Source organism: Atheta coriaria, unplaced genomic scaffold (genome assembly GCF_025399875.1).
Source record: "Atheta coriaria isolate IRGN ID8LTWV9N9 unplaced genomic scaffold, Caltech_Dcor_3.1 hic_scaffold_5_pilon, whole genome shotgun sequence".
Lineage (NCBI taxonomy): Eukaryota > Metazoa > Arthropoda > Insecta > Coleoptera > Staphylinidae > Dalotia > Dalotia coriaria.
In genome coordinates, this window is record NW_027045447.1 from 12,005,889 (window position 1) to 12,029,479 (window position 23,591).

The window sequence follows — 23,591 nt, forward strand, 5'->3', positions numbered from 1 at the left end:
TTCTCAATTTAGTAATTTATTTCATAAGAATAAAATTTATGTATTTTTTTTGCCAGTAAGATAAATATTCGCATAATTTTGATACACTATCGTATCGATGCCAAATATAACCTCAAAGTTTAAAAAAATTACGTAATTTACTCATTATTGCATTAAATTGAAAAGTTGCCAAATGACTGCCAGTGTATTAGATCTATAAAAATTACATGAAAGGAAATTAATATTTCATGCTTCATGCTCATGACTAAAGCCCGTAACTAAAGTACTTTAGTCACCGCAAAATTAAAAATTTACAAAATTTAAATTTTAAAATTTTACTGAAAATGACTCGTTATTATTCTATAATAACTCTTAAATAATTTGTTTCAGATATAACTTCCCTTGGCAATGCGTCAAAACAAATCCCCACCCCAAAATCATTCTGCGCTCGTTACGTTCCCCATCATATCACGCTTGGCGGAGCGCAATGGGAAACAATGATCTCTTCTGGTCCAGCGCGCGTCCCAACGCAAAGCGATATTGATTATCACACATTCACATTCACATTCACTCGCCGTATTGACTCGCTCGCGGCTATCCGGCGATTATCAACTCGAGTAAATCGCATCCGCCATCAACGCAGCGATAAACATCTCTTTAAAACAACAAATATTTATTTGTAAATTAAATCAAGAAAATTAAATAAAAATGAATGAGACACTCCTGGATCCGTTCGCCAACGTCTTGTTCACATTGGATTCGATGGAGAACGGGACGAACACAACGAATAACACAGGTATGTTTTTATTTTGTTTTGGGTCTGATTTGTATACAATTTGTAAATTGTAAATTGATATTGTGCAATGATGTTTATGCTATTGTAATTGATTGCTTTGTTGAAGTGGACGAAGGCAATCGATTTATTTTGCCGCTATGGAGACAGGCTTATTGGTCTATTCTGTATGCGGGGATGGTAATTGTCGCTACCGGCGGCAATTTAATCGTCATCTGATTGTCCTTGCTCACAAGCGTATGAGGACTGTATTCAACTATTTTCTACGTAAGTAAAAAATTTATTATTAATTTTAATTTAATTTAAAAGTTTCCATTTGATGGTAATGCAAACTCGTATTTAATTAAATTTGGTTTTTATTGGTTGCACGAAATCAATTAAAAATATTTATTTCATTTTAATTTAATAAAAAATAAATATCAGGCGTTGTGTTGACAAATTTTACCACCTTATATCTGACATTTTCGTCTAATCGGTATAAAATGTGGATTTTTTAAAATGGAAATAAAAAAATTTGTTTTAAATGTTATTAAATACGTGATTTATTGGTTATTTGAAGTACTAAAAGTTTTAGTATACAGTTTTTATAGTTTTAATGGTTGAGAAAAGAAAACTTTGATTTTTCTCATATAAACGAAAGTAAATCATTTTAAAATTCAAAGTAATGGTTTTGTGCTGTACCGTAGGCAAATACGCAGGCGCAAATTTTACCCTGTGATTAAAAACCCGTGACTAAAGTAAATTTTTATTCACGGTTTGATCCGTCCATGTGTAAAAATATATATTTTTGTGTTCCTAAACCGTGAAAAACCCGCGTTTTAAAAGATGAAAGTAAAAAAAATTTTATTAAAAATTCTAATAAATAAAATGATTTATCGGCTAATTCTATATATTAAAGTTTAAGTGTACTGCCTTTTATAGTTTTTAATAGCCGAGGAAAAGATAAACTATTTCTAAGGTAAAAATCTTTAAAATTTGAAATTATTAAAGATATGAATTAGATTTTACCTAAAACATAAATTTTCCTCAAGGCGTTAAAAATACGTAATTACAAAATAATAATTTATTTTGATTTTATAATACTAAATCCCTTGATTTTTTACTCTTATTTTATACCATCAATGTTTAAATGCTTCGGTAGACAGCGATCACGTTTTACAACTCACTTCCCGTTCACTTTTTTCCTGTTTGAAACGAAAATTGCACAATTTAATATCATTACAACTTCCATTTTCGAAATTCCGTGCCGCGCGTGGCTGGCGCTTCGCTTTTTTCTTTCTCCCCTCGCTTCGTTTGTGTGCGCGGCGGCGTATTTTCCGCAACGGCGGAGTCGAGACCCGAGATGCCAATCGGTACTGCTATTATGTATTTGGTCAAAGCCGCCCCCACGAGACAAGTTCTTTTAACTCGTTTTAATAACGCCGGCGCCCTGGAGGTGGATACTGCATCAACGCTCGCGACACCCCGCGACGACGTTTTCGGAGGCCCTGTCGAGGATTAAAGTTCTTTTTAACTCGTTTAATAACCGCCGGCGCCCGCGGGAGGCGGATGTAATTGCATCAACGTTCGCGATACACTCGCGACGACGTTTTCGGAGCGACGATGTGGACGTGACCGACATTTTGCGAAACAATATGGACATAATGGTAATGGTAAACTTCTAAAAAGAAAAAATATTTGAAATTTTGAACGAATATTACAAGTTTTTTAAGAGTGGGATTTTTGAAAAAGAAAAAAATATATTGCGTTTCATTTGCAATAAAACGGGGTATTAATTTATGTAGGTTTCAGAATATTTGATCAATTTTGTGCATTTAATATTTTTATAGATATATCTGTATAATTGAAAGCAGACGTATGTATTTTATTGGAAAGCAATTCAATAAATTGCCCTAAAAATGTTGAAAAGTAAATTTGATATTTTAGTTTCGCTGTTTTTTATTTTTTCATTTCTACCGACGTATGCTGAAATATATTATTTGCGGATACTTAATACACTTTTTTTACTTCCATCTTGAAAGCTTCAGTTTTTCCACGGTTTTGAGACACAAAAATTGGTATTTTAAACACACACCGCCAAGGTCGTGACTAAAGTACTTTAGTCACAGGTTTTAGTCACGGAGTGGACTACAATATTTCCTCATAACATTTCCCTCCGGGACAATTTCTTATTAAAACTATCAATTTGCAATTTTTACAATTTTTGGGGTTTTCATTGATTTTGTAAAAAAAATACTTTTAGTTATTTATAAAAAATATTTTCTTAAAATTAACAATACGTTAACCCCAAGAAAATCCTTTATTTCTTGTATAAACCCGAATGTTTGAGGAGCATTAACAAGTCCAAAACAAATGTTTTTCAAGTGTCCCTAGTGTCTCCTCCAAACGCGCATTGAATAACAACACTGAATTAACTTCTGCTTATAATTACTTTAAGACATTTATTAATGAAGCACTGCGTAGTTTTTAAATCATATTTTCATACTTTGACAGACATTTTATCGTAGTTTTTACAGTACGATAAAAAATCTTGAATAATTGGAGAAAGAAAATTATTAAACTTGTTTTTTACAGTAAATCTTTCAATAGCGGACACAATGGTCTCGACACTAAACGTCACCTTCAATTTCGTCTACATGCTGAACGCTGATTGGCCATTTGGTAAATTGTACTGCAAAATAACGCAATTTATCGCGGCTTTGTCTATCTGCGCATCCGTCTTCTCTCTAATGGCCATTTCTATTGACAGGTAAGTTTTATTACCTTACTTACTAAAATTTTATTATAATTTTCTTTCAAAACATTTTTTAAAATATAAAAATATTTAATCTGAAATCCACCGGCTGGATTTCGGTTGAAATAAGCTCTCAACTTAAGATTTGATTTGAATTGGATCGCAAAGAAATATTATCGATAAGTTGATTGAAACTGAAGACGAACGAATTCGGAATAAGAATAAGATTAGAAAAGTAGGTGAAAGTGGAGGTGGTTCCACGGTTTGTGGGCCTTAAAGAACGATAACGTGAACGTGAAGTGATGCTGGAATCGCTGAGGACGTTAATTAATCCACAAGCCGTGAAAACCGCGCCGCTTTGGTTTTCGCAAAGCTGTAAATTGGATTAATGCGAGTCGCAGGTTTTTCTTCCAATGCACAATTAAAATTTTTATTGATTTATCCCAAACATTAATTACAATCGCATCTACCCCTAAAAATAATAAAATCATCAAAAAATTCTATTATCCAATCATCGTTATCTTGTTATAATCGAAATAAAATGGGATCATCGACAAAAAATAATCCAATTGCTGGTAGTACAATGGATTTTTCTACAAAAACAAAAAGCATGAGTTGGCGCTTGAGTTCGCGTTTGATTTCAATTTTGATTCGGATTCAGATTCAATCTGTGCTACGATGCACGCGCGGCAAATTCGTTTTTCGTCTATCTTTAGCCCTTGAGCGTATGCAGAGTTTGGGCGGCGGCAATTTGGACTACACACGCGTTCCCGTAAAACTTTTCCAATAATGAACTGGAAACGAATACGCGCAGCGCTCGTCCTCGTGTGAGCTATCAAAATTAAACAATCTGATTACCAAATGGTAATGAAGCTATTTGTTAGGGCAAAGCGGGGTGTTTATTGTGGTGATTAATGAAATTTATTCTTGAGATTGAATTAAACTACGTGTCAACTACAATTTAAACTTTTTACTACTTCATAAAAGTTTATTTTATTTACTTGTAGTAACAAAAAGTTTTAATTATGATTTATATTTGGTTAAAATAATGATTTTTATTTTTGTTAAGTCAAAAAATTGTTTTTTTATGTTTTTGACCTAAAAAGTCTTTGACTCTTTGATATGTTTGGACTTTGGACTACTTTTGGATAATATTGTTTTCCACTCTGTGTATCACATATCCTAGCCTACTTTTGACAACATGGCACTCAACTGTTTACTTTACTTTATTTTCTTGATCTCTGCGAGAAACCAAAGGAGTTTATGGCAAATAAGCAGTGGGAAAGTTTGTGGATGATGTTTTCGTTGTTGTTGTTGACAGATACATGGCGATAATGACGCCGCTGCGGCCGCGAATGGGCCGAATTGTCACTCTATCGCTGGCTATTGCCACGTGGGTGCTCGGCGCCATCATCTCCAGCCCCAATCTGTACGTCTACACTACGTTCGCGCTACCGGAGAGAATAATCTGCTATTCGGAGTGGCCTGATGGTCTTACAGGCGTATCAAAGTTGGATTACATGTAAGTTATTTTTTATAAGATATGCAACCAATATTACATTGTATTACCATATAAATCATAGTTTTGTTAGTTACATCATTTATAATTCAAGAACGGTTGGACAGATTTTTATGATTTTTGGTTTTGGATTTGTCTTCAGCATGAATAAGATAAAGAGTATTAAAATATCAAAAATAATTATTTAAAGGGTGTTAAATTATGGGTTGAGTATTGATACATACTGATATCATATTTATAGATAACTAGTTCAATTCTAGATAGCGCTAAATGTCATTATTAGCATTCCTCATTTCCTAAAAATAAAATTTCGTTTTAAGATATGCAACCAATATTACATTGTTTACCATATAAATCATAGTTTTGTTAGTTACATCATTTATAATTCAAGAACTTGGACAGATTTTATGATTTTTGGGTTTTGGATTTGTCTTCAGCATGAATAAGATAAAGAGTATTAAAATATAAAATAATTATTTTAAGTGTTAAATTATGGGTTGAGTATTGATACATACTGATATCATATTTATAGATAACTAGTTCAATTCTAGATAGCAAATGTCATTATTAGCATTCCTCATTTCCTAAAAATAAAATTTCGAATTTTATTGATGGAATCACCATATTCTAGTTCCAAGAAACGAAAAACTTAAAATTAATTAAATTCTACATTAAAACTACGTTCCCGAAGCCGACTTCCTAGTTTTATAAATTTTAAACTACATCTTAAAACGTTCCTTTGCCTAAAATCGCCCATAAAGGATAAAAGATGTAACAAAGCGTTTAATGAAACCCAGACGCAGATCAAGGAAGCGCAATCCAGCAGTGAAAAATCAGCGCCAAAGCAATTTTATTCACGCCACGGTTCACTGCCGCATTTTCCCCGTCACACGTCGCAAAGCAAAGTAAACTACGCGCCCGTAAGAAAACAAGCAACAAGCAAAAAAACGCGGCAAGCAGAAATGAGGCCCCGAAAGAGCCGCGCCTCGCTCACTGCGTTGCGTTCATCAAGAAAACGCTGCAGCGCACGTTTTCTTAGCAACGTTTCACTCTTTTCCGCTTGACGCTGCATAATTTGCGTTTTCCGGCATGGATTAAAAGCTCTTTGCGTACATTTACATACATTATATTACATTACATTTGCAACTCTTCTTTTCACTGCAGCCATAGAAACAATTTTGCAAGTAGTGTAGATAAGTACAATTTTACGGTGTTTGACGTCAGAGATATATACTGCAGTAAATCAACACCCTCTGTGTTTAATTTAGAATCAGATAAGTAACAGCTTATCAGCATAGCTTGTAAACTTTACGTACTACTTTTTACGATATAGTAGGTTATTTACAATGTAGCGTAATTAAATTTTTTCTTTTGACTTAATTTTAATATATTATCTTATATCTTGTAGAGGATTGTTCCTAGATTAAGACACTGCAATTTGTTCCTTTCTATCTCTCGTCAAAATTTGAAAAATTTCAAGTTTGAGTCAAATCTTTCACCTTTTTACCCTACGATATTTAATTATTTTTTACTCTAATCTAATAGAGAATTTTCTAGTCTTTCATAATCAGCGATTTGTTGGTTGCTATCTGTTTTAATTTAAGAGATATTAATTATTGAAAATCGTCGATAAAAATTATCGACCAACCCCTTGGCAATTTTTTTCTGAATTAACATCTCTCAGATTTGCGTTTTAACTATCCTATCTTATTGAGAATAGTCCGTAGATTAAGATGCTGCGATCAGATCTTATTTATCTCTTTTAGTTTACGAGATATTCGCGATTAAAGAAAATGCTCAAAAATTGAAAAATGTCACTTTTAGCACTTTTAGTCGCGTTTTTCGACCTTTACTGTTGGAAATATTATCATTTTATATTTTTATCTGATAGAGAATTTTCTAGTCTTTCATAATCAGCGATTTGTTGGTTGCTATCTGTTTTAATTTAAGAGATATTAATTATTGAAAATCGTCGATAAAAATTATCGACCACCACCCCTTGGCAATTTTTTTAAGAATTAAAATTTCATCTCTTAGATTTCCGTTTTAACTATCCTATCTTATAGAGAATAGTCCGTAAATTAAGATGCTGCGATCAGATCCTATTTATCTCTTTTAGTTTACGAGATATTCGCGATTGAATAAAATGGGCAAAAATTGATAAATGTCACTTTTTAGCACTTTTAATCGCATTTTTCGACCTTTTACTGTAGGAAATATAATCATTTTATACTTTTATCTGATAGAGAATTTTCTAGTCTTTCATAATCAGCGATTTGTCGGTTGCTATCGCTTTTAGTTTAACAGATATTAATTATCAAAAATTGTCGAAAAAAAGTATCAAGCACCCCCCCTTGGCAATTTTTTCTTAAGAATTAAAATTTCATCTCTCAGATTTACGTTTTAACTATCCTATCTTATAGAGAATAGTCCGTAGATTAAGATGCTGCGATCAGATCTTATTTATCTCTTTTAGTTTACGAGATATTCGCGATTAAAGAAAATGCTCAAAAATTGAAAAATGTCACTTTTTAGCACTTTTAGTCGCGTTTTTCGACCTTTTACTGTTGGAAATATTATCATTTTATATTTTTATCTGATAGAGAATTTCCTAGTCTTTCATAATCAGCGATTTGTTGGTTGCTATCGCTTTTAGTTTAACAGATATTAATTATCAAAAATCGTCGAAAAAAAGTATCAAGAACCCCTTGGCGATTTTTTCTTAAAAATTAAAATTTCATCTTTCAGACTTTCATTTTAACTAGCCTATCTTATAGAGAAAAGTCCGTAGATTAAGACGCTGCGACGCGATCTTAATTATCTCTTTTAGTTTACGATATATTCGCAATTGTAAATAATTGTCTAAATCTGAAATATTTCAATTTTTAGCACTTTTTATTAAATTTTGTATTTTTTTTACCCTACAATGTTATAGTATATTCAGAAAATATTCAGAATCAAGGGGCTTATGGCAAGCTACAAAGCATCGCACAAAGAGGAGAGGAAGATGATAGGAAACACTGTATATTTGTGTTCTTTTATTCTCTAGTAGGCTAAATCATATACAATTTTGAAAACACAACGATTCTAAAGAAGTTTTCACTTCAAGAAGAAAAAACAAGTTCACATTTTTAAGTAAAGAACAGATTTTTGTTGACTAATAAGATAATTTATAGTTTAAACCTTTATGAATATTAATAACTTAATATTGACTGTATTCCAGGTATAACGTGGCATTCCTCTTCATAACATATGTGGTACCCATCCTCGCGATGACGTACACCTATACCCGCATCGGCCTCGAACTGTGGGGTTCGCAGGGCATCGGCGAGTGCACTCAGCGGCAAATGGACAACATCAAAAGCAAGCGGCGGGTAATATACATATCCTAATATCTACCCAATCATCACATTATCGAGACTGCTTCATATCTTAATGCTTGCATGCGTTTATATACGTACATTAGGTAATTGGTTGAAGCCTAATAACGCTTCATAGAACACACAACAAAAATTTTCATTTTATTTCAAAAAATATTCTAAAATATCTATAATATAAAAATGAATCGCAAAATCTGTTGGTAAGCGCATAACTCAACAACGCCTAGACCAATTTGGCCAATTATTTTTTTAAAATGTTTGATAAAATTCAAGGATGGTTTTTACGTCGAGAAAAATTCAAATAATTGCCGAGAAAACCCTAAAAACAGCCATTTTCTATAGGATGACAGTTGGCATTGAGATTCAATCATAGTTATAGTTAAATAGTTGAATCCGAGATGGCGCGCTGAAGTGTATTATTAGCTACTCTTTATATAATTAATTTCTTTAAAATAAAATTGCGAATCTAATTGTTAGAATTGACACATACTATGTCTAGAACAAGAGAGTAAAAACAAATAACATTTTTATTTAAGCTAGTTTATTAATAAGAATGTTTCTTTATAGGTGGTTAAAATGATGGTCGTTGTGGTGATCATTTTCGCCGTCTGCTGGCTACCGTTCCATTTATACTTCATCATAATAGCACACTTCCCCGAAATTAGCAACTCCAGCTACATTCAGGAACTTTACCTGGCAATCTACTGGCTGGCGATGAGCAATTCGATGTACAATCCGATTATCTACTGCTGGATGAACGCACGGTGAGTCACAACGCCGCCATCATCATTAATAACACTAAACATGACGAAATAATTCGTTATCTTCACGCGGCGCAATCAAAAACGTGGAAAATTTGTTCCGAATTCTTTAATTGCGCGCCGAAATTCACCTCGTTAATCATTGCAGATTAAAGCATTAGTATTAAGCCTAATTAATGGTTTGATACCTTTCACATTTTCATTAATTCATTAATTATTCGTTAATATTTTCGCGAAAAAGGGGCGAATTCGATTTGTAACGGTTCGATGGGGAAGGCGTTTGGGAAATCAACGCGTTCATTCATCAAATGTTAGTCTTAGGCGATAAATAACGTCTTCGGACTTTAATTATTAATTTAATAATGTATGAATTAATTTATTGGGGAGTGAAAAGTCCTTTTGAGTGTCTTTGCAGTGAAAATCAATGAAAATTAATTTAATTTTCTTAAATTTTAAATTTTATGCTAAAATTTTTAACAAAATTAAACAAAAATAGTCTTATAAGGTAAAAAGTAGTCTGAAAACATTTTACATGACTTAATTTGCTTGTCAAGTAGCAGATTCTTCTGAAATTTACATAAAAATCCTAAAATTTCAAATTTATTAATATTAATTTGTTTATTCTGCGTTATACTGCTCTTAACCGAGATGATTTAATAGAAGTGGCAACTTTAAGATTTGTTTTCGTCATTTTAATTACGCGTCAGACTGGATTAAGACATCAAGAGGCCTAAACGCTAATTGCGCCATGTATAATTCCAGAAATTTCACTTTATGACTTTGTAGGTCCGGAAATGAGTGACATCTGAATATTTGCGTCTCGTGTGGTGTGGTGAATCCAATTTGTAGGCTTCATTTACCTATGTCAATGTGAATACTCAATGTGCTTTCTTGTTAAATTGCGTTTTTTCATGCGCAATTTTCAATCTCTTGCAAACCATGTAATATTATTATATTATTATGTATGGTTGGTTGCCTATATGACTTTTACAAAGGGTAAAAGTGCATTTCGAGGTTAAAAGTTAAAACAATGAGGATTTACAAAATGCACTCTCTTCAGTTTAAAAACTTTATTTTGAGTTATTAATTTAGGATATACCGAGTGTTTTGTTGAAGGTATTAATTTGTTTTTATTAAAAATTCTTTTTTTCTTCGTTTGCACCATTAATATTTAAAATTCTGACTTTTAAGGTTATATCCTTATCTCATCACTTAAATATTTACCTTCCTGGAGAGTATACGGTTGAATAAAAACGATATCCATCAAAGTGGTATCAAATCGAATTATTTTACGGCCAGGTGAAACGGTCATAAACCGAACGCGACGCATTTCGCCCGCCCCAATATATCGTATTATTCCAACCGCAGCCGGAGCCAATTCCATCGGCGGTCAACCGCAAAGTTGCCCCGGACGGCTTTATTAACGCCCTCGGAGCGCACGCAAGCCCGTCACTATCGAGTCAATTAACTTGCTAATTAGTCTTTATAGCGTCGCGCCTCCAGCGCGGCGGCGCGCTCGCGAACTATCGCGAAAGTTGGCCATCTGTGCAAAACGTCGTAATTGCCACTTAATTCAGCCTTTAAAACTGTAACAATCACGCAACTAGTTTGCGTTTGTTACAAACCAAATTATTTCATATTGAAATCTACGAGCTACGAGAGAATGGATGGAATTTTGCTTTTGCTCGCGGGTATTATTCGAGTGGATATTATATTTTTACGCTGAAAGTTTCAACTAGTTGCGCAATGGATATTTATGAAAATTCCTGCAAGTGACACAAGCATTATTACATCACATAGTTTTACGCTATTGTAATTTTATTAAAGCAAGCTTCTTGGAAGCCCCGCTACGATTTCTTTAGAAATATAAGTCTGATGTTGAAGAAAGTTAACAATAAAAATACCTGGTACGTATTTCTTACGATTTTCTGTGCAACGGGTGGAATACGTTGCAGTCACGTGACTGAGAGACTCGGTAGCGCACACACGAGTACCGACACACTACCCCCACCACTATTAGCGGGTCAACCGCAGATATAATAGGCCAACGCCATCTGTGAATCGTCTAGAGAAGCACTCGTTTATTTTCCCTTATTTTTTTCTCATTTTTTGCTTTTTAATCTTTTCTAATTGCGTATTACGAATATTTTTCTCCATTTTTACTACTTTTACGTATTCTGTGTGATGGATAATAATTATTTAATTTTTTTTCTTTCATTTTTGATTAGAGTAGTTAATAAACTTGTTAAAGTGTATTAGAAAATAACTCAGTCATAGGTAAAAGCCCTAGAAAATACCGCGCAGCCATAAAAATGCGAAGACGCTCTTGAAATTATTAAATTCCACAAGCTGCGGGGTTGGACATGCGACGACCGTCGGTTGATAATTAATCGATTGCTTTTAATTAAGCGGCGCACAGTTGACGCGCTTCCGATGCCTTTATTTATGTTTTCATTTCCGATGTGCCGCATTGACGTGCTTCGGCGCTTCTTCTGTCTTTGATTGAATTAATCGTGTCAAACAATTAAAATATAATAATTAAATTATATAATAGAGATACCAAAATACAATAGGACATCACTGAAGTTTGGTTATGTTGTATATGTTGCAATCGAAAGGATATGCATTTGCTTCTAATCAAACTAGTTCACAATTGCGTTTCATTGTTATTGTCAACGAGAATTGCACACATGAATTCCAAACACGATATGAATTCAATTATCCGGTTGAATAACTATTACCTAATATGTGTATGATATGTGTTGATGGCGTGTATGTTGGGTTGCAGGTTTCGGCGTGGCTTCAAACAGTTCTTCTCCTGTTTGCCGTTTGTCGACACAAGTCCTGGGGCGTTCACGCGCCGCGAAGTCTTCACTAGTAAACGGAGATCCTTTGTCGGCTCACCCGATCATAACCGATTAATGCGTAACGGCAGAAACGGTAATTATAATTCTAACTAATCATCTACATGCTCTACTTGTAAATCATAAATATCAACCGGAAACGGCATGTTAAGTAAATTTATTTATTTTTCAAACATTTATTTGATTCCGTTTTGTTCCAAGGTTACTACTTTCGTTTTCGTTCAAATTTTGACCAATAAACACACGGCTTTTGGCTGGTAAACAAATACCCACCACTAGCGTGCCGCAGATATGATTGATTGTTGATTTTGCTTGATCAGGTACTGTAAGGACGCACGTAAATGTGAACCTTCATCAACATCATCCAAATCAGCACACTGACGAGCACACTCTGTGCACACATATTGCAGATGAGTCGAAAGGACGCGCGATGAAGCGCTGGGGCGCACACCACCACCAGCAACAGCAGCAAGCGTCGCCAGATGGCCGCAATAGTCATCTCGACTGGCAGCAGCATCAGCAGTGGAAGGATACCTCCGACGATCGCCTGCATCAACGCACGTGGATCTAGTGCCACACCTCGCGGACGGTGCAGATCCGCGAGGAGAATAATCAGTACGCTGAAACAAGAATGTGAGTGCAGAGGCATCATCGATTCACATACACACAAGTTAATATGACATTGAAGTAGTTATGTGAATAAGATGTCCGCCGGTAACCTAATTGTGGTAAGTTTTTGGTTTGTTTTCGCATTGGGACCATAAAAATCAAGAAATTTAACATTTTAACAGGGTAAGGTTTGGTTTCGTAGTTAATTTGATATGGAATACTTAGCTATACCAACGAAAACCACTAACTAAACGTACATATACCGAATAACATCCTTAAATGTATTGTAAACAAATAAAAATATGAAAATGTAAACATTTTTAGGAGTAGGAAGAGTCCTAGCTTTAAATACACTAGCAAACCCCAAATAATAGTAGATATTAACACAGGATTTAATTTGTGATGTATTAATATTTGTTGTAGTATTAATTAGTTTTTATAAGGCGAATATTTAACCAAAGTTAACCCAAAAAATTATAAATTTGTTAAGTTGGTAACCGCCATAATGAATTTAGGTGCAAGTAAAGTTGCATAACACAAAAAACAACCCAAAGTTATAAAAATCATAGTAAATTTTGCTTTTTAAACATAATTGAATGCTTTAATTCGATTTAAGAGAAATATAAGAAGTTTTTTGTATAATTTCAATCAGATTTCATAAAGTTTGAGCTTTGTTTCGTTAAAATTCACTGTAAATAAAGAAAAGAGACGTTTTATAACTATTATCATAACAAAAATACAATGTATAGCACTTAAATGTATTGTAAAAGAAATTTGCACATGAATTTTCCATAATGTCAGTAATCCGACAGGAAAATACGGCTTAAATTAACTTATAAACTAAGAAAACGTGGTGTCCGAGCGCAAATGTCTATAATTTATCCAAAATCACAAATTTCTGAAAATATTCATCGTTATTTTCGAGCTTAACCCATAAATATCAATAAAATGTGCAAATAAACGCATCACAGAAGAATATACGTGTAATATAAACAAGATAAATGGGCAAATGACATATAAATGTGCAACAATGTTATATTTTAATATTTTAACATTATAACACATTTGACAGAGTAGATGAGTAACAAAATTGGCACGATTAAGATTACTACATCTTGGGAAAACATAAACGCTTGCCAGTGTCTCCGATACCTGCGTACTCTCTCCGCCAACTTGAAAACTCAAATACAGTGATATGAATAAATATGATAGAAATGTGACAGATATTGTGTAAGGAGAAAAGAAAGCATTTAGTCTGTAAGCAAATACGTTTAAATGAAATGAAAGATGAGAATATATTTGATGTTTTCACTGTTGATCAGAAGATAACAATAAAATTATGTTCTTAATAAATTCTAGTGGTTTTACCAATAGATTATCAACAGTTTTGTATTAAAAAATACTTTAATTTTCATAAAATCTTAAATTTTTAAGCAAATCGATTTTAACAGTCAAATTGTAAAAAATATAGTTTTAGTTTAGTTATTATCTCACAGTCTGTCCGATCACCTTACGAACAAAAGTATTGCTCGCAATATAAAACTCTCTCTTCTCGTAGCTTTCCACCGCATCGATGGAAATAATCGGCGATACATCCGTCATGCCGATCGACTCGGAATAGTTGGCTATGTCAAACAACTTCCAATCGTCTATAACGTAGAAATAAACAACGCCGCTGCTCAATCCAATCACCAGTGTATTCCCATAGAGGTAAACGCAAGTGATGAACGCATTGAACACCTCCCAAGGTACGAACATCTTCTTACTATTCCGCTTTTCCTCATCATTCAGGATAAAAAGTTCGAAAAGTTGCTGTTGCATTATATCCATCGCTACAGAAAAGAAAACAAAATGGCGGTGTATAACTGGTTGCATAAGTTAAATTTTCTATTTCGATTCTTACATTTTGTGACGGTAATAATAACTTTATCATGAAAGATAAAAACATCTCGACGCATCATGTAGTACACATTCGAAAACTGTAGAGTAGTAAGTTCAACAGCCATGAACTGTGAGCTTTTACTACCTTCTTTGTAATTTATCACTCTCACTTTGTCATTGACAAGAATCAAACACACGTTTTCCCAGAGTGTGCAACTTTTGACAGTGTCAGGTGAATAAATCCGCGCATAAGTTACAACTTGAAACGATTTCTTGCGGTTTGCCTCGTCGTTGCTCACTTTTGCTATGGTAATATGTCCTTCTTGTGATACACCACACATAAAGTTCTTATAACTGCTGAAAATGTAACAATTGTAGAATGTTCCAGGCGCGTACGAACCGCGAAAATCGTTGATTATCACTTTATCTTGATAAGCAATCAGTAATTCTGTTGGGGGTTTTGTTTCACCTGAAGCTAGATTAATACTTGATAATAAATAAACTAGTTTTGATTGTGTTTTGAGGAAAATACTTACTTGGCAGTTCTCTAACAAAATGTATTGATTGAACTTGCACAATTAAATGCCTGTAAGTTTCTACAACGGATCCGGATTTATTAAAAACTTTAACTGAACCATTAGTTAGTCCGATAGCGATATAATCACCTGAAACAAAGTTTCTTTTAAATATTTTTGTGTTAAATTTTGTGATTTTGTGTACCAATAACACTAAAACATGATATTTTATTGATTTTCCAAGTTGTGCCCTTGTGAAATTGAATATTCTGCTTAATATCATGCCAGCACATCCAGTTTTCATACAGTTGCTCCCAATTGATGCATTTGTCACTCGCAGCAAGCCATTTGCTCTTATATTGTAGTAATTCTTGAGCTGGTATGTCCTGATGAACACATTTGTGCCATAAATTATGTTTCTGTAATAATAAATCATAATTTAATAGAAAAACATAAAAAACTCAACGTTTAATGATACAAATTTAAAGTTTAAATACTTTTGTGACGCATACCTGTACCAAGTATTCAACGATTTGCTGCCATTCAACACACACTTTTTCGGCAACTTTGAGCGTCTTCCCATCGCAGTGCAGCAGGATCTTCTCGACCACCTCGCGCGAAAACATGTCGTGCACTTTTAACGATGTTTGGTAGTGAATAAGTTTGCCGTTTTTTCAACAAAGGGCGTATTAATAGATGACTTTTACACAAAGCGGAGCAAAATGTGCAACATTCGGTGCGCCGGCCGAGACATTTCGCAGGATTAAAAATACACGCACTGCGTGCAGCCGATCTGCGGCGAATGAATTATCGTGCGAACGATTTACGCCAACAAAGTCGCATCCGGGCTGTGCACAAACACAAGCCAAAACGTTTTTAAAACTAGGAAAATTAAACAGCGCAAGGAAAACACGTAGGTGCATCAAGGTTATGTTATTTGTTATTGTTTGGAGGTTCAAATATATAAATGAAGTTAATATTTAAATAAACACAGTATTAAAATATATTTTTAAATAGTAATAGTTATATTTCTCAACTTTATTTCTTATATTAGATTTAAGTTTAATTTGTTTTGTAGTTAAAATAAAAAAAACTCGGCATGAAGTTGCCTATAACAAATAACGTTATTTCTTTTAATTTTAAACTGTTTATTGATTATTGCAAATAATGCATTTTGGTTAAAATGAATGAATTGTACAACTTTTGTATTATGAATATATACCTGTTGTAAGTTTAAATTAAGACTTAATTCTATAAGCACAGTGGTACCAACCTAATCTGTCAAGAAATTTTTTCGACGCGAAAGTTATGTCAAGTTGTCACAATTCTTTCAACCAAATGTTAACAACAAATATATATTTTAATTGCACATAAATAAATTCTAGTATATTTATAATATTTCTACGTATATCCTTAACAAGCTGTAAAGGTTTTCCGTGCAAATTCCCTTCCGACTTTGAGAAGCCCCGTCGGTTAAGTAGCGCCTTAACCGTGTCAATGTGGAGGGGGTGAAGGCGCGCGCGCCGTCAAGTTGGTGGGTCTGCATCGTCCGAATGCCGGATCCTTCAACATGGCTTCTTCAGGTTAGTGCAAATGATTATTTGCCTGTCACGTGTAACTTAAACACAATTCTCGCCTCGAAATAAAATCCATCCATGGCTGGTGCATGCCTCCATCCTCATGGCTGCACTCAGTCACCGCCGTTTATTTGAGCATATGGCGTCATTGCAACACGCTTTCGCCGCGGCATCGCGTGGTCGCCATGGCGAAAACCACGTTTCCATTTCTGCTATCACATCTAACGCATTAAACGAAATTACTTGCAGCAAGAAAGGCAAAAGCCGAAGGGCAAGACCATCTCTTTGAACTCGTTTCCTGCAGGAGACGCCTGGCAATGCGACCATTCCGATCCGCAAGGCGCCAAGCCAAACTGGGCTGATGAAGTTGAGGACACTTACGGTATGTTAAACAATCTATATTTCTAACAAAAATTACATTTTCGAATGTATAAGCTTGATACTGTTGAGTGAATTGAAACAAAATGAGATTAACATGATGATTTAGTGAGTAGTGATAGTTGAGTCAATTCGTAATCTTGCATCTGGGGCCCACAAAACAGAGCACTTGTTACTCCCTGGCCACGGGAAGGTCTGAGTAAGCCGATTTACGCTCTAGCTGGGCGCCTGGTTGCAGGCAAGGAACCAGAAATTGGTGGCTGTTGTTCACAAATCGGGGACCTTTTAGCGAGGTGCGTGAACTGCCGGCCATTGGAAACCTCTTGCGGCTGGTTGTTTTAGTTCAATCTGCAAGCTGCACGTGGCAAAAGCGTGCAGAACTCGATTCAGACTAATCTACAGTTGACTTGCTTCACTTCTCACACTGATTAATCTCAATGGTTTAAAATTATCACAAAATTAGCGCCAGTAAATTGTGTTTTTCTTAATAAAATCACATTTTTGTTTAAAAATTTTAAGATTCCTACGATGGAGGACGTCGCGAGGCGAAAAACACGAATGTCGTGTTGCCAACAGCACCAAAAGCAGCGCGTGGAATCGACGATCTTAGTCAAAAACTTCCCACGTCGCCACCCTTCAACGTCTACCTCTCAAATTTACCCTACGACGTAGAAGAGGATGAACTTGAGGATTTTTTTGCTGGATTAAAGGTAATACAAAGTTTTATTTGCCTTAGGTTGAACAATATTCATGTTTTTATCTTAATTATAGATTGTAAGTATGAGAATTCCGCGTGAGGACCGAATGGGCGAGGAACCACGTGTCAAAGGTTTTGGTTACGTCGAATTCGAGGACCAAGAGAGTTTAATTGAAGCACTTGAGAAACCAGATTGTGTAAGTTTTTATCATTTTAATTAAATTTAGATATTTGAGATTTAAATAATGTTTTTTTGTCAATTTAGACATTAAAAGGTCGTAGAATACGCATCGAAGTAGCAACAAATTCTGACAATGATCGGCGTCGTGGCCGCATGGATATGAACCGCCCAGATCGCCCGGAAGCACCCACCGGCGACTGGCGCTCTTTTGGTCGTCAAGAGCCTGAAGGTGGCCCGGAACGCCGATACAACCGCGATGGCGGAGGCGGCGGCGGTCGTGATTTCAACCGTGACGAGAACCGTAGCGGTGGCATGTGGCGTGATGGTGGCGAACGTCCCTCATTCCGTGATCGCGATGGCGATCGAGATCGGCCGTCATTCCGAGACAGGGACGGCGATCGCGACCGTGGTGGTTTCTCACGGGAACCACGTGAAGATAAGCCTATCACTAGGGACGCGCCTCCAATCACAAGAGACGGCCCATCACGGTATGATTCTGGTGAGAGGCGAGGTTTTGGCGCGAGGCGGGATCGTGACGATCGGCCGTTTGAACGCAGCGATAGACGACCAGATGATCGTTATATGGATCGTGGTGAGCGGAATGGCGGTGTTAGGAGAGACGAAGAAGGTGGTGAGCCACGAACGCGTCCGAAATTAAATCTTGCGCCTAGGAGTGTTCCGGTTGCTGCTGAGCCAGCAGCAGAGAGTGCACCAATTGCAAAAGAAGGTGAAGAGGAAGGTAAAGAAACTGAGAGGGTTGCAGAGAAAGCCGAGCCTAAAGTGCCGGCTGCGTCGATTTTTGGCAGTGCGAAACCTGTGGATACAACTGCAAGAGAGCGGGAAATCGAGGAGAGGCTCGCAAAGGTCGAAGTTGACTCTGATAGAAGAAGAGTAAGTAATAAAATTTTATAAACACTTAAAAGTTTATTAATAAATTATTACTTTTTTGTTTTTAATTTAAATAGGATGAAGGTCGTCGTAGGTCACCAGATCGTCGGCGTCGTGGTGGTGATTCTCCTGATCGTGGCGAGTCGCCAAGTCGGCGACGTTCGCCGGAAATTCGCCGTGGTGGTGGTTCTCCAGATCGCCAACGTCAACGAGGTAGGTCCAATCGGCTTACCACCTTCTTTCTTCCGAAGAATTCCTTTAATTTTACTTGTAATCTCACACTAAAGAGGCTCACATACAGTGTACCAGTTACATTCTAAACAAAATGGCCACGGGAAGGTCTGAGAAAGGCTACTTTACACTCTAGCAGGGTGCCTGGTTAATAACCAGGGTGAGGGACCAGAAATTGGTGGACACTCTCAAGTCGAGGATAGTTTTATTGTTAAAACTTAGATGAACAGAGTGGTTTCACTTGGAAATACCTCACTGCCGGCCGTTTTAGTTCAATTTGTGAGCTGCGCAAGCGCAGAACTCGATTCAGACTAATCTACTAGTAAGATATTGGTGTGTTTTGGAGCAGAGGGTGAACTTTTCTGTTTATTTCAAGGTGATGATAGGAGACCGATTAGACATGATCGTGATGAGAAGCCGCTGGACAGGAGGGATCGAAACAGTAGCCGGGATAATCAAGAAAAACGGCCACCAAGGTAAAATTAATAAATTTTGTGTTGTGATTTGGGTTGCCTATATTTTCAAGTCTAGAAATTTAGTAGAGCTTCCGAGTTAAACCCGAATTTACAAAATTTTGTAATTTATGTTAATAGAGAGTATACCGAACGTGACATGCCGAAAATAAAAACGCCGGAACCACTCAACATTGTCGGCGAGAACAAGTTCGCCTACTTGAACGACGAAGGCGAAGATGACGAAGATGAAGAGTAAGCAGCCGCCGAGCCGAGAAGAAGACCACAGCAGCAGCACTCAAGCCTTACATTCGTTTGTTTTGTATCACCCGCGACGCGCATATTTCTAATTTCTAATAATAATCACTTTATACCGGACGTATCAGTAAGCGAGAACAGTCGGGGTGGTTGTTACGCTGATATCGATCTAATTTTAAGTAATTTGTGTCACATGCAGTGCCAATCCGTGCGGGCAATCTCCGGCATAGGTAAATGATGAATTAATTCATATACAAGACTATTTTTAAACAAAAAATGATGAAAAACCCGATGCGCATGCGACGAAAGGAGTGTAAAAAGTAGTAGTCAACTCTAGTCCAGTATAATTTGCATTCGATTATTTATGTATTTTTTTTACTACTGCAAACGGTTCAGCCAGAAGTGTATTTACTGTAAGATAATATTGGATTTCTTTGTATTAATTATGTCTTTGTTGCACGCGCCACGCTTCCATGGTTGATTCATGATGAAAACTGGTTTCTGTGTACAATTTTTTAATTATATTGGACTAGTGCACATGATTTTCTTACATTGTTAAGAATGGCGAGGAGTTTTGCATAATTTTATAAGAGAAAAAAATAGGATTAGCTAGATCTTATGCGATTTGATAATGAAAGATTAATTGTTTCGTAGGTAGGTTCGTATTTAGTGAGTATTAGTTACAATTCTTAGGTTTTGTTTTTTCCTTTGTAATGTTTGTGCCATTTGTTGGGGTTTTCATATTCGCGTGATTGGCACTTACAGCGAAAGAATGGGAATAAATATAAGTGGTAATCAATTGGGTTTTTTAAGTAGTTTATCAAACAAGCATCATTTTTTCAAATAATTGTGAATGTTGCTAATGTCAAAAGTGGCATATGCTCACACTAGGCAACCCAACATACACAAATAATTCATACATCGAAATTTTACGTTTATTATAACATATGGGTAACTTTTATTTGATCAAATCATGAAATACTTACACTTTCTATTATATTCTCATTGTTTTTGTATTCTGCAATGTTTCAAATCTGTTAAAATTTGAAAATATTTGTTAGTAACGCCACGACCAATGAGAGTTGGTAGCGCGCCTGCTGATAAATGATGTGGCCACGTTTGACGTTTCGCCGCGCCGTCGCACGCAAACCGACTGTGTAATATGTGTGTAATGTTTGTTGCGCCAACATAAATAGGTAGTTCTTGGCCGGCGGGTTCTGTTGTTGTGCGAATTGTAAAAAAAAGCAAACGTGGCCTGCCCGACAAACGCGTTCGCTCATTAAATGTCAGCGTTATAACAACGACACGATGGCTACGCGCTTGCTGCTACTTCTGGCTGTTCTGCAGGTTGTGCACTTCGGCACCGCCACGGAATTAACCTTCGAGTTACCCGACAGTGCGAAGGAGTGTTTTCACGAGGAAGTGCCGAAAAACACGTCGGTTACACTAGAATTTCAGGTGATACAATCAAACAAATGAATGTTGTTTATTAAATTCATCATAAATTCAGATAAAATTTTATGGTTATTTGTATACTTGTAGGTTGTTACTGGTGGACAATATGATGTGGATGTAACATTAGAAGATCCAAGGAAAACAATCATCTATCAACAAGTGAAAACTCAGTTTGATTCTTACACTTTTGTGGCAAACATTACAGGAGTGTATGTTGTGTGCTTCAGTAATGAGTTTTCAACATTTTCACACAAACTAGTCTATATGGATCTGCAAGTGGGTGAAGAACAGCCTCTTCCTGGTCTTGGGGAACATGTAACTGCGCTTACACAGGTAAATAATACAACAAGAAACTTATTTTTATTCAAAACCCTATACTCGTGTATGTTGGGTTGCCTACATTTAAAAAACTAAACAAATTTTCTTTCTTGTTTAAAATAGATGGAAACATCAGCGCAGGATATTCACAAAGCGCTGAACACGATCCTCGACTTCCAGACGCATCACCGACTGCGCGAGGCGCAGGGTCGTAAGCGTGCCGAGGACCTGAACGAAAAAGTGTTTTTCTGGGCTGTTATCGAGACGCTCGCCATCTTGTTCTCCGCCATTGGGCAGGTGTTCATTCTGCGAATGTTCTTCAGCGACAAGAAGTCCGTCTCACCGTATTAACAATAACAACTTACAATCTTAAGCCAATTTTCACCTCAGTAATGACACGGGGACAAACGCGGAGCAAAGTGGAAACGAAATAAACTTACATTTTGCTATTGTTAGGTAAATTATCTCGTTTTAGTAAATCAAAATTGCGTGCGTGCTAAACTGTACATTTTCCATGGTCGTCGCCCACATGAATAAATGGTCATCGTTTTAAAAATTCGATATTGATAAGGGTCACGTAGTTAACATCTAGTGATAATATAAATGCACGATGAAAGTGATTTAAAACGAGGCACATTTAAAGAAACACAAATTGCGGCTCTGATTTTTATCGTAGGATTTTATTATTTTAATAATAACTTTATCCGACGCAATACTAACAGAGTAAAGCGCCAGACGAGAGTTACACCCGATGCAAATGTGTACAAATAACTTATCGCTTCCTGCGTAGTTGCAAATGCGTCTTTCGCAGCCAGCCAGCGTGGCGAGAGCCTCCGGTTGTCTGCGAGTACCTGTGTCCCTTGCCAAGGCCGCGCGATGACCGTCCGGCGGAGGTCTTGCCGCGGAGCTCACGGTGCTTGTGCACGGCGTTCACGATCCAGTTAACTTTAGGATCACGACGAATAGCCTACAAACAAGAAAAACCTCATTAATATGGTCTGATAAATGACAGAGGAGAAAATAACTTACATTGTGTGAGGGTCAACCAAGATGATTTCAAAATATTTGTAAGATGAGTCTTGGGCAACCCAGTATGAGTTCAGGACGCGCAGACCACCGCAACGCCTGCCGACACGTTCCTAGAATGATTATTAGAATTCTTTTAGTTTTTTCTTTGAAATTAATCAAAAATCAGTTTAGATGTTAGTTTAAATATTCAGACATCCAAGGAAGTTGCTAAATCATAGTTTTATCAGCAGCTAAGTTGGTTATCATCATCTAATTCTTTTAATGTAAGAAGATATTAATAATTTGCTTACCTCTGCAAGAGACTGCAAGTTACGAACGGGTTTCAACTCGTTAACACCGTGGCTCTTTGGCTTGCCATAAGTGGCACCCTTGTGAACGGGACGTTTCCTGCCACCACGACGTACGCGGATACGGAATACGCAGAAACCTACAAGGAATCAACCATTAAGTTAATTATTATGTACTTTTTATTATTTTATAGTTATCTTACCTTGCTTTGCACGGAATCCCAAACGACGAGCTTTATCGGGACGTGTGGGCCTTGGTGCGCGGTGCATCTTCGTCAGCTGGCGATATTGCCATACTCGCACACGCAGCAAGAAGCGCAGTACGTCCGACTGCTTCTTGCGATACAACTCCTGAATGTACTTGTAGGCGCCCATGGTGACGGACCTGCAAGCACCGAAAACATGACTTAACCTCCAAGGGATAAAAACAAACGACGATCATTTGTGAAAATCGCCGCTGATGAAGATAATATGGGCCACCGAAGACGTGTTTAATATCTTCGTGGATAATTGCAGTGATGAAAATCGCTTACGATCAGTGATGGTCTGGATTTTGCGAGATTATTTAATTTCTGGTGTACAAACGATACCTACCTACCAGAGACGTAGAACGGAAGAGAGAAAATCGGTGCGGAAACGTAAACAAGTAATGGCGCTGTAGTATGGGCGGTAGGTTTGAATCGACCAATCAGGAGCCAGGAGAACATTAAGGTTGGACTTGTCTATTCAAAGGTATGCAACCCAAAATACTAATGATTTTTTAAACAACTCTTACGCCATTTTAATTTTTTATTAATTCTTACAT

At 36.3% G+C, this 23,591-nt stretch overlaps 5 protein-coding genes across 5 annotated transcripts; 3 read left to right on the forward strand and 2 right to left on the reverse strand.

Annotated features, from left to right (window-relative positions):
• Window positions 1–682: 682 nt before the first annotated feature.
• Window positions 683–12,954, forward strand: LOC135792410 (tachykinin-like peptides receptor 99D). Its single transcript, XM_065303035.1, is given in 10 exon segments — window positions 683–775; window positions 882–986; window positions 989–1,039; window positions 3,347–3,521; window positions 4,828–5,028; window positions 8,249–8,399; window positions 8,973–9,169; window positions 11,955–12,106; window positions 12,351–12,758; window positions 12,822–12,954. Coding segments are annotated over 9 exon segments (1,371 nt in total). The 5' UTR covers window positions 683–687; the 3' UTR covers window positions 12,602–12,758; window positions 12,822–12,954.
• Window positions 12,955–13,915: 961 nt separating this feature from the next.
• Window positions 13,916–15,968, reverse strand: LOC135792411 (uncharacterized). The gene is made up of 5 exons (XM_065303036.1): window positions 15,548–15,968; window positions 15,241–15,454; window positions 15,057–15,185; window positions 14,543–14,995; window positions 13,916–14,471 (listed from the first exon to the last, which is right to left on the reverse strand). Exons 1-5 carry the CDS (start codon window positions 15,659–15,661, stop codon window positions 14,125–14,127), a joined length of 1,257 nt encoding a protein of 418 aa, XP_065159108.1. The 5' UTR covers window positions 15,662–15,968; the 3' UTR covers window positions 13,916–14,124.
• Window positions 15,969–16,588: 620 nt separating this feature from the next.
• LOC135792200 (eukaryotic translation initiation factor 4B-like) lies at window positions 16,589–20,496 on the forward strand. The gene is made up of 8 exons (XM_065302812.1): window positions 16,589–16,618; window positions 16,862–16,994; window positions 17,510–17,700; window positions 17,762–17,884; window positions 17,953–18,759; window positions 18,834–18,969; window positions 19,364–19,463; window positions 19,581–20,496. The coding sequence occupies exons 1-8, from the start codon at window positions 16,589–16,591 to the stop codon at window positions 19,696–19,698; spliced, it is 1,638 nt and encodes a 545-aa protein (XP_065158884.1). The 3' UTR covers window positions 19,699–20,496.
• A 328-nt stretch (window positions 20,497–20,824) lies between these two features.
• LOC135791691 (transmembrane emp24 domain-containing protein 7-like) lies at window positions 20,825–22,026 on the forward strand. Its single transcript, XM_065302166.1, has 3 exons — window positions 20,825–21,155; window positions 21,240–21,485; window positions 21,594–22,026. Exons 1-3 carry the CDS (start codon window positions 21,006–21,008, stop codon window positions 21,819–21,821), a joined length of 624 nt encoding a protein of 207 aa, XP_065158238.1. The 5' UTR covers window positions 20,825–21,005; the 3' UTR covers window positions 21,822–22,026.
• A 103-nt stretch (window positions 22,027–22,129) lies between these two features.
• LOC135791692 (large ribosomal subunit protein eL15-like) lies at window positions 22,130–23,503 on the reverse strand. The gene is given in 5 exon segments (XM_065302167.1): window positions 22,130–22,437; window positions 22,481–22,609; window positions 22,790–22,926; window positions 22,990–23,171; window positions 23,381–23,503. Coding segments are annotated over 5 exon segments (756 nt in total). The 5' UTR covers window positions 23,494–23,503; the 3' UTR covers window positions 22,130–22,242.
• Window positions 23,504–23,591: the final 88 nt, after the last annotated feature.

Coding starts and splice junctions, on each gene's coding strand:
- LOC135791691 (XM_065302166.1), top strand. CDS start 21,006: ATGGCTACGCGCTTGCTGCTACTTCTGGCTGTTCTGCAGGTTGTGCAC. Junction 21,156..21,239: donor CGGTTACACTAGAATTTCAG/GTGATACAATCA, acceptor GTATACTTGTAG/GTTGTTACTGGTGGACAATA. Junction 21,486..21,593: donor ATGTAACTGCGCTTACACAG/GTAAATAATACA, acceptor TGTTTAAAATAG/ATGGAAACATCAGCGCAGGA.
- LOC135792200 (XM_065302812.1), top strand. CDS start 16,589: ATGCCGGATCCTTCAACATGGCTTCTTCAG. Junction 16,995..17,509: donor TGAAGTTGAGGACACTTACG/GTATGTTAAACA, acceptor AAAAATTTTAAG/ATTCCTACGATGGAGGACGT. Junction 17,885..17,952: donor CACTTGAGAAACCAGATTGT/GTAAGTTTTTAT, acceptor TTGTCAATTTAG/ACATTAAAAGGTCGTAGAAT.
- LOC135792411 (XM_065303036.1), bottom strand. CDS start 15,661: ATGTTTTCGCGCGAGGTGGTCGAGAAGATCCTGCTGCACTGCGATGGG. Junction 14,996..15,056: donor TTTTGTTAGAGAACTGCCAA/GTAAGTATTTTC, acceptor GTATTAATCTAG/CTTCAGGTGAAACAAAACCC. Junction 14,472..14,542: donor TATTATTACCGTCACAAAAT/GTAAGAATCGAA, acceptor TCTTTTCTGTAG/CGATGGATATAATGCAACAG.